This window comes from Montipora foliosa, chromosome 3 (genome assembly GCF_036669935.1).
Source record: "Montipora foliosa isolate CH-2021 chromosome 3, ASM3666993v2, whole genome shotgun sequence".
Classification (NCBI taxonomy): Eukaryota; Metazoa; Cnidaria; class Anthozoa; order Scleractinia; family Acroporidae; genus Montipora; species Montipora foliosa.
The window spans coordinates 46,968,673-46,978,672 of record NC_090871.1 but is presented as its reverse complement, the minus strand read 5'-3'; the positions used below and the strand labels follow the sequence as shown (position 1 = coordinate 46,978,672).

The window sequence follows — 10,000 nt, the reverse complement described above, 5'->3', positions numbered from 1 at the left end:
CAAATAAACCTTTTAACAGTTATTTATTTAATTAGGGTATTCTTGTGGTCTGGAATGGGAGCAAGTAGAGTACCTAACATTTTCTTTCGCTCTTAGTCGACGACATAATATATTATAATTTTGTTTCCCATTTAGGAGAAAGAATTGCAGAGCAGAAAAAGAGACCTTCAAGATGAAGAACACCAACAGAAACGACGGACTTTAGGGAATATTCGGTTTATCGGTGACCTTTTTAAATTGAAGGTAGGCATCTCAGAAGTGTCAGCTCAATTTTTGGCCTGCGAGTATTCAGAACTACCTTCGTTTGTATGCGGTAAAGCTTGCTACGTAAATTAGTTCTTTAGAGGAAATTGTTTTGCCGAAGGAATATGCAACTAAAATCAATTGTAGACTTATTGGTAGGTTAACTTCATTCTGTTCTCCTAATGCTCACTCTAGTTCGGGTATCCTCTCCGAGAAGAGACGGCGGGACATGTGAGCGATAGATTGTGTCTGTGACGTAAATTCAAGATATAATTTATGCGAAGTTGATAGTTGCGGGGGAATGGCAGTAGACATTCAAAAATATTTATTTTAATTTTATTGGTATTTTAATAAAACTTTAATTACATAACAATGGCTGAAACGCGTGTGCGAAGTTTCCAGATGATGCGAGCTTGAGTTTATGGTCAAATGATCAATGTGAGTTTGAATTCACCCGGCGAATGATATACAAAATCTTTGGCAGCTTCAGCTCTCAGTCGACCTCATCGGCCCCCTCGTTCTGCCACCAATAAACTCAGAAGCAATTTAAATTGATCTTGAAGAACTTTGCTTCCTCTTACATTAGCGAAGTCTGAGGATAAATTGCAATAGCAATGGATTTGAAAGCTTCTCGAAAACTTTCCGTTGTCGAAATCTTGGATGATTCCCACCATAAGGCGCTGTAAAGCTTGCACAGGCCGGGCCAAAGCATACCATGAACCAAAAAATGTAATTTATGTCTGCTCGATTTGTGCAGGCCAGTTTCTGATTGGCGGAGGTTAAGCTCACCTCAGGCGTCCAGCCGTGATTCGGGAGTGAGCGCTGACTGACTGAAACAGCGGCTGGTAATCGAGCCTGCTCCACTCTGTGCATGTTCCTTAGGAGCAACGGAATAGTTTCAGACGATTACAATCTAGAATTTGATTTCAACAGGGACCATGGGATTGAATTCCTGGGCTCCCTACTTGATGACTTGGTAGAGACTAGATTGAACCCTTCTTTTAGCTATGATTGGTGCACGTCTGTGAAAGGTCTCATTGGCCTCCTAATTACGAAGGTGTTACTCATCTTGGAGCGCTCAACCTGCAATAATTTATAAATCAAGTTAAAACGCTGATCATCGCAGCTGTTAACGTCATTTCAGCAATAAAGAAAGGAGGCCTGAAATTTTCAGGCTTTCCTTTCGTTACTGCTCAAGTAACGTTAATAACTGCAATGAACAGCCTCTTAACTTGATTCATATCTCTACAGTTCAAGTATATATGGCTTTCATATATTTTAACTTTCGTCAATAATTTATTCAGTGAAAGTGATATGTTTTCTAGCGGAAGGGGCGACACGGGAAGCAGCGATGGTTGGTCTGAAAGGGGCAGCACAATCCTTTAAGATGATCATTATTTGCCTTTAAAACGGTTGAGATATGCATTGACTTGACTTGTGGAGGCTCGAAAGGGTTTTCTCTTGTCAACAGTGGGTGTCTAATGGTGAGAGATTTAGGGCCTGATTACATGGTGAGTTTCAGCCCGGGCTGAAATTTGGTTGCGATTACATGCTCAATTTCATCGCAGGTGCAAAACGCAGATTTCCATGGGAAAATTTACTGAGATGCGAAAACGCAATCGATGTGCATGCTCGCGTTCCTTTTTTGGCTTGGGTTGAAAACACTATAGCGATTACATGGATTTTTCAGTCCGTTTGTCCAGACTGAAAGTCCTGGCCCGTTTTCAGAAACCAGGCAAGGATTTTCAGCTCTCAGCTGAAACCCTCTCCAAGTAATCGCCTCTTTCATTTAAAGAGGGTGTCTTTCAGAACCCGGGCTAAAATCTCAGCCCAGTTAACCGGGCTGAAATTTACCATGTAATAAGGCCCTATAAGTTAGTGTCAACCCTTTGAAAACTGGGAATGGCTTGCTTGACCAGTTTCAAGCACAATTATTGGGGCAAACGTAAGACTTTTCAGAAACAGTCTTGGTTATGAATGGTAAAGTGAAGTTCCAGATATACACAGATGAGTCGCAGAAAAATTAAGTTTATGTAAATATCGTATTGGTCTTGTGAATTTGGATACGGCATACTAAGTAAAGTTAAAAAATGCTTCTTGGGAAGTGCGAACTTACAATCCTGGTCAAAACTGTTGGGACAATTCCCGATTTTCCCCCTCCCCCCATTACAATTTTGATTTGTCACGGCGTCCGAAATCAAGATCTGTTCATCGATCGCTCGCACGTTTCAACATTGTCTGGGGGAAAGGGGGTCGCGAAAAAGGCAGCAAAAGAAGAACACGTGTTGCTTATATAACGATAAAAGCATGTACAGTAAATTATCTACTTTTCGCCCAAAATTTGACGTGTCCCGAAGTCTTTTGACGTGGATTGTAGGGTATTAATGCAAGAGGTGTTGTTGACGTCAAATGGGTTAGTGCCACAAGCAAGTGAAATTGAATTTTACAGATGCTGACAGAGAGTATCATGCATGATTGTGTTGTGAAGTTGCTGAAGAGTAACGATGAGGAATCTTTTGAATGCTTGTGCAAGCTTCTTGTTACCATTGGAAAAGATCTGGATCATGAAAAGGCCAAGGTAACTATAATTGTGTCCATGATTCTCTTGGCTATTACAGTGCCTATGGCTATCACCACAACACACTTTTCCACTTTATGCATTTTCCGATATTGTCGAAAATACATGTTTTTAGAACCTTTTTATTGAAATTTCCCTTTTTTATTGCCTTTGAAACACGGGAAAAGTGGTCATACTTTGATCCATAACCGAGCAATAAAGGGGAATGGGTTCGATACCGAGTTGACATCACGGACTGCTTTGGCATTGAGATAGTTCTTTGAAAACAGCGATGCAAATTAATTTGTGACTTCAACCCGGTATTGAACCCATTCCCCTTCATTGCTCGGTTTTGGATCAAAGTGTGACACTTTTCCAGTCTTTCAAAGGCAATAAAGAAGTGAAATTTCTTTCAAAAGGTTCTAAAAACAACACAATGTATTTGCACGATTTCGGAGAAAAAATAAATTGGAAAAGTGTGTTGAGGTGTTAGGCACTTTAAACCACTTCCCCCATCTGCCTGGAGATTTACATCCATTTGAGGGTTTTACTTGTATTTAGATTATTAAGGTAATTCCCTTGATAATGACGTAGTATCCAGATGTTTGTCAAAATTGGCACAATTGATATTCATGCACAGCAATTCAGAAAGTGCAAGAAAACGATGTTGCCACCATGCTTGTTTTCGCGCTGCATGCCCTTTATTTTAAGCGTTTTTTTTACTGAAATACGCGTGAAGCGTTCGAAACTTAATCATCAACCAGAAAGAATGTTTTTATATAGGTAAAGGTACTGAATATTACTGAAAACTTGAGCCTGCTTCTTTGTCCGGGCTAAGTTCTTTAATTTAAGTGATTTCAAATTGCTCAGTCTTTCAATGCAATGCAAGCAAATTAGACTGCTACATGATCACCTCAAACTACGTGTCTGGCTCCAAATGCAGTTTCACGGCATTTATATTTGTATAAATACAGAAATTGCTCGAGTACTTGGTCAGACGCGATCATCGATGATTGGAACATGTTTCTCTGTTTGTTTGTTTGTTTGTTTTTTTTTACTTTTAAAGTTTTGAAAACAATTTATTCGAAATGGCACAAAAAATTGTAATTTCCCGGGTTTTTCGGAACAACTTGAAAGGAAACTTTGCTCTTTGCTTAAAGTGCAATGCAATAATCATTCACTCGAAAGACGAGCTTGTTCACAAGCTATCGACAGATTAACAGTTTGTAATATGTCGAACAACGGGTGGCTTTGTGGACTTAACTAGCCAAAGAGATGGCCTTTCCCAGCAAAATGGACTTATGATTTACGAACGACTTATGGACGATTTTGTACGTTATCAACATCGAGATTATTTCGCGGAATGAACATTTGGATTTCATTTCGCAAAATTCACATTTTTCTTTTCGTTTCAATTACCGGAGCAGAAATTACGTAAACAAGCGAAACAAGAGACATCCCAAGTGACCAAAAACACAATGCTTTCCGGTACCTGCAGAAAGACCCGTTAAAAGTTCTTCGGTTACTGGTCGATGCCCATGGGGAAATCTTGTACGCTACACACTGTACGCTATGCGTGCCTTTTTTCGACATTGTTTTCATGGCATATGGCATTTGGGACCAGCCATAAGGTGTTAGTTGCTGAACACATTTTTATCTTTTGCCTCCAGCCAAGGGTTGATCAGTACTTTGCACATATCAACAAAATCATTTCGGCGAGGAAAACTTCTTTCCGTGTGAGATTCATGATGCAGGACATCGTGGATTTACGGAGCAATGGCTGGGTGCCTCGTCGTGAAGACAAAAATCCCAAGACAATAGATCAGATCCATCGAGAAGCTGCCGACCAGGCTAAGAAAACTCAAATGGCTATTCAAATTGCTAGGCAAGATAGGAGATTACAACAAAGAGGTGAGGATGCAGTGAAAGAAAACTCGTACAGTGTAGTTTTGTAATGTGTGGAAAGAGTATCTTCCAGACACCTTAATTGTAGTAACTATAACGATCCCTTTTCTCGCACAACATATCATCAAATGCCTTTTTCCCGAGGATGCTTCGCGATTGGAATAAACTACCACATTCTGTTGTGCTGGCCCCAAGTCTAGAAGCCTTCTAGAGTCGGTTGTGGGTCTGCCTTCGTGACAGAGGCTTACCAAATGTTGTACAATTGTTAATTGTCACTAGCATTGACATTGTTTCATTTGACGCTTCCACATTTATTTCATGTTTACACCTGCACTTCGTATTTCTTATAGACCTTTTTGCAGATATACAGCGGCCATTTTGATTTCTATTGCTTCAAATAGCTACTTTATGGGATGCCAAGTATTTGCCCCCTGAGCATCCCATAATGTCTTTCGAAACAATAGAAATAAAAAATAGCCGCCATATTTGCAAAAAGATCTATAATGCATGCTCACAAGAATCTTCTTATGAGAAGGAGGTGGGCTGCATGGTAAGAAAAGAAAAGAATGTATAAATTTTCTAAGAAGTCAAGGGCCTGATTAAGCTTATCTGGATGATGTAAAACTTAAATTGCTATTTATTTAACAAAAAAGTTTCAAAGAATTTGTAGGCTTTAGTTTTCAGCATAAAATTACACTATCAACGCTTTTTTGATGGGCAAAATAAAGCCTAATATACCATGGTTGGTATTTGATTATTTCGGATTAGTATTTAATTTATTAATTACTATTAGTGTTATTAATATTAATATTTATTATTATTTAATTTCGGATCCATCCAATTTATTGACTGCACACCTGGGTCTAGGACACTTAGAATCCGTTTGAATATTGTAGTCTAAAGCGAGACATGAATGGAAAAGCACAACTAAGTAGTGTTTGAACTCGGAGACGTGCACTTCCTTGTGCAGATGAGTATTGGGTATGAACTCCTCGATTAGGTCGGATTCAAATGCGTTTAAGGGAAATGACTAACTTGTGACGGTTGAATGGCCTGCCACGAAGCCCTGCTACATGCTAGTCGTATGTCAAAGGAGAGGCAGGCCGAACAAGTGGCTTTTGCTGATCGTTTTTGGGCGAGTGAAAACTGATCCGGGCGAGTGCATTTTGAGGGTCACTCGCCCGAATGGCGAGTGCTCTCAAAATTAAGTGTCCAACTCTGCATTTGATAAGGCAACTAGACGCTCCATGAGCGTACACTGGGTTGCTTTTACTTTTACAGGGAAGTTTGATCACATCACCCCTGTGTTGATTGATCTTCATTGGCTTCATGTATACTATAGGGTTATCTTCAAGTTGCTTCTGCTCACTTATAAAGCCTTAAATGGTCTGGCTCCTTGCTATCTGTCTGATCTTCTTTCCTATCGTTCCTCTTGGTACTCTCTTCGCTCTGTTACAAATAAACTTCTTGTTGAACCTAGAGCTAAGCTCACCACTTATGGTTTTCGGTCCTTTTCATTTGCTGCTCCAAGACTTTGGAATAGGTTACCTTTGAATATTCGTTCTTGATCTTCAGTTGCTAGTTTTAAAGGCAGACTTAAAACGTTTCTCTTTACATTATTCCTTGATAATAGGAAATTTAATTAGTTATTTGTTTTTTTTTCTTTTTAATTATTTTCGTTTTTTATCGACTGGTTTGATATTTCTTTCATCATTTGATTTTATCATTATCATTTCAATAATTGTTGTTTGAAATAATAAGAATATTTTATAGATCGTTTATAGAATTAATAATATATATTGTATAATAACATTCCATAGAATTTAGGGCTTTTAAATCGTTTTTATTGTAAATTACTGTAAATTGTAAAGCGCCATGGACAGCGATACATGGATATGAGCGCTATAAAAATAAAGTTATTATTATTATTGTTATTGTTGCATGTGGTACGTGTTACATAAAAACAGAAGGCACTGAGTTGGGTGGTATTGTAGCGTTTCAGTTAATTTTTTCAAGTGGGGTTCATTAAGACCAATTGAGATGTCGTGCCAGCAGAGGCCCTTTGGCTCCCGCGTTTAATTATTTTGTAATCTCCTGTCCCATTTTGAGGTCTTTTAGTTTTTTAAGCTTTGGCAATAAATAGGAATAACATAACACGCGCTTGAGTAAAACTCACTCGTTTCTTTTTTAAATAGTCAGCAAATTGCTCTGACGTACGTTTTCCTGCATGTCATGCAGTTGCACTAAGCAAACGTTTATTGCACACACTAAGGAAGGACTGAACATGTTGTTCCGCTTCATAATTCCTCTTCTTTTCTGTTTAATCTGATGCCAGGTGAAAAAAAAAAAATGTCTTTACGTTTGCACCAAAAAGTACCGTAAAAGCGTGGAGTTAACAATAAAAGACAAATCAAAGACAGTTGACAAAAAAATATCCTTTTCTGATGTTGAAAACTTGGCTACCTATTAATCATTTGTCAGGAAGAAAAAATTCCTGTCTCCTCGCGTATCACAGTTCAACCCACGTATGCAAATTTGTTAAGCTCGAATATTACACAACATATCAATTTACAAAGGAAAATCTCACAAAAACCTTTTCCAGCGAAAAATTTGTTAAACCAAACGACATATTTTCTATTAGAGACAAAAAACCCTTCCTGTTTCATTGCGTGCGTGATGACAGGAATCCCTATCGTGTCAAATTACCATACGCAACAAAATAAATTTCAGAATCAAACCCTTCCTGAAGAACCTTTTCCTTGAATAATTAAGCACAAAATAGACAACAAGCTTTCTTTCAAATAATTCTTGACTGTCACGTTTCCAATTATCTTTTTACCTGAAGACTGTGCAGAGTTGAGCACAAAATAAAAGATAATAATTGGTGAAATTTCGTATTGTGACCTGTCCACTTTAGTGAGTTGTCCGGGGCGAGATGTTTTACAATATGTACGTACTCGTATGTTGTTGCTGTATGGCTCTTAACTGGTTTTGTTCCCACCAGGTAACACAGGCGGACGTGACAGTCCCCGCTCAGGAGCCATTCCCCAAGCGGATGAAAGCTGGACTACTGTAGGCAGAGGTCCTAGGAACGTTAGTGTGGATCCTAAGAAGTTTCAAAACATCAAAGTAAGTACAATTCAGTTGTGTCTATACTACTTTTCTCTTGTTCTTGCAGTGGTTTGCTCTGCTATAGTAAGTGGATGAGTTGCGTCATTTAATTCGTGACTCGCACTCGAACAAAATCGTCAGACTTAAGTACTTTACTGTACTGCAAAACAAAGACATTGGCCCAGCGTCCACGGGTTTCTTTGCGCAACGGAGATGTGGCGTTGAGCAAGAGTGTGAAGTATTGCATGGTGTAATTATTGTGAAGAACAAATTCCGCTTGGTGGCGATGCTCATATAAGTACTAATGAAGTGTTCTCTTTAAAAGCGTCCTGTGGATTCTGAGAATATCTCTCTTGGACCAGGCGGCCGAGGTTATGGAGCATGGGCAAGAGGAAGTAGCGGGGGATCAGGAGCAGTGGGTGCTGGTGCCGGTCCATCGGCAACTGCTTCGGCGGGTTCCTGTATTGCTGCCTCCTCAGCTGAAACTGATAACAGACCAGCCAACAGGTGAGAGCGTCATCGCAATGCTGCAAGTAAGGAGCTACAGAGGATTGCAAATCTCATTTATGTGTCTTGCGTCGTTGATTTCATTGGTGAGTTTTGGCAAGGCGACGTCAGCAATGACCGGAACGTCACAAAACAATACGTGTAATAAAGTTAATAAAAACAATGCTTCTTTACGCCCTGTGTGTCTCATGTTTTGCCAAAGTTCTTTGCTGTTTTTGCTGCTCTTTTTTGTGACAACGAAGTGAATTGACAAAATTTGAGGTTTTGGAGAAGACTTGTACAATCGACAAGAAATGTCAGTTTCCTCTCCAAACATCTGCACCGTTCATACCTTCTTCATTCCTGAAAAGGTGGTACACCCTTCCCAAGCCGAACCCGAAATGCATACAATAACGTAGAGGTCTATTTTCTGGTGACTTTTTTCGTCGAATTGGTTTAATGTGAATTAAATATTGCAGGGATTCGGCCCTAACTGGTGATAGGAAACTATCGGCCCCAGCAAGAGCGAGCTCCAGTGATTCTCGGCGGCAAGAACCGCGCAGTCCTGTGTCTGGAGGAGGAAGGCGAGGACCTTTGCCACAAGACGAACGAGAGAAGGCTGTCGAAGCTGTTCGGGCGGCAATGCAGCCAAAGGTTGGTAGCTCTGATCAGAACAAAAAAAATCGATATCTTCAGTAGTTTTTTTGTAGTATTTGAGTCGTTTCAAGAGGCCACTTACAGTTCTTATACAGAACATCTGGAAATGAAAGCGAGTTAGATATATTAGGGAGCTTTAGCAACCAGGTCCCAGTTGTTCGAAGGGTGGATAGCGCTATGCACCGTAGAACTCAATTAGTTCTGCTAGTGTTTATCCGCCATAGTGATTTATCCAGTGGATAGCGTTATCCACCTTTTGAACAACCGAGACCAGAAATCTGACGTTGTCATTTGATGGAATGTGTCTACCTGAGTTCCAAAGCTTTTGTTTTAACATCTGTAGCATGACATTGTCCTGTTAATTAACTTATAGAGGGAAAGATCAACAGGTTTTATTAACATATCGTTAGCATCGTTGTTGGTAAAGCACGTTATAGATTTGAACAGGTTGGAAGAGAGAAACTGACAGACAATTGTCATCAGTTAGCCCAATCTGCATATCTCACGCTTAAATTTGTTTATTCGTTTGTCAAATAGGTTCGTAGCAGGGGTTGCCTCTGTGTAATGGTTGACCAAGTTGCTCTTTTTATTTCTTAGCTATTATAGTGACATTTAGTGTGGTATTACGGCAAACGGCAAGCGGCAGGCTCGCCAAGAAAATCGAAGGAACTAGTGTGATGTTAGCTTTTTTTCTTACATGTAATGTACAGATATCGAGCAGCTTCTTAAAAAAGATAGACAAGTTAGAATGAGATTTTTTATGCTTCCCTGACAAGCAGGAGCTTGTCGTTTCTCGTTTGCTGTTCACGTGGACGCAATGCTAAACCTCTTTATTGTTTGAGTTATTTTCTCGGGTGTCACAGGCTCACTCAAATTTCACTAGGCGTTCAAGTTGACTCAACTCACAGCCATTAAATCAAAAGAGATCCTGAAAAAAAAAAAAAAAAACATATGCACATTGAGAGTAGTATGCAGACATCTAAAATTTCCTTGTGCAACTAACGGAGACTGCTGATTTTTGCGAATTTTGAATGATTCGCG

General features: G+C 39.5%; 1 protein-coding gene across 1 annotated transcript in view; it reads left to right on the top strand.

Moving 5' to 3' along the window:
* Positions 1-10,000, top strand: part of LOC137997523 (eukaryotic translation initiation factor 4 gamma 1-like) — a 76,045-nt gene that overhangs the window by 56,462 nt on the left and 9,583 nt on the right. The window contains exons 11-16 of the mRNA XM_068843573.1: positions 136-243; positions 2,693-2,821; positions 4,471-4,711; positions 7,710-7,834; positions 8,142-8,323; positions 8,782-8,956. Coding sequence (XP_068699674.1) covers positions 136-243; positions 2,693-2,821; positions 4,471-4,711; positions 7,710-7,834; positions 8,142-8,323; positions 8,782-8,956 — 960 coding nt within the window. The remainder of the gene's footprint in view (positions 1-135; positions 244-2,692; positions 2,822-4,470; positions 4,712-7,709; positions 7,835-8,141; positions 8,324-8,781; positions 8,957-10,000) is intronic.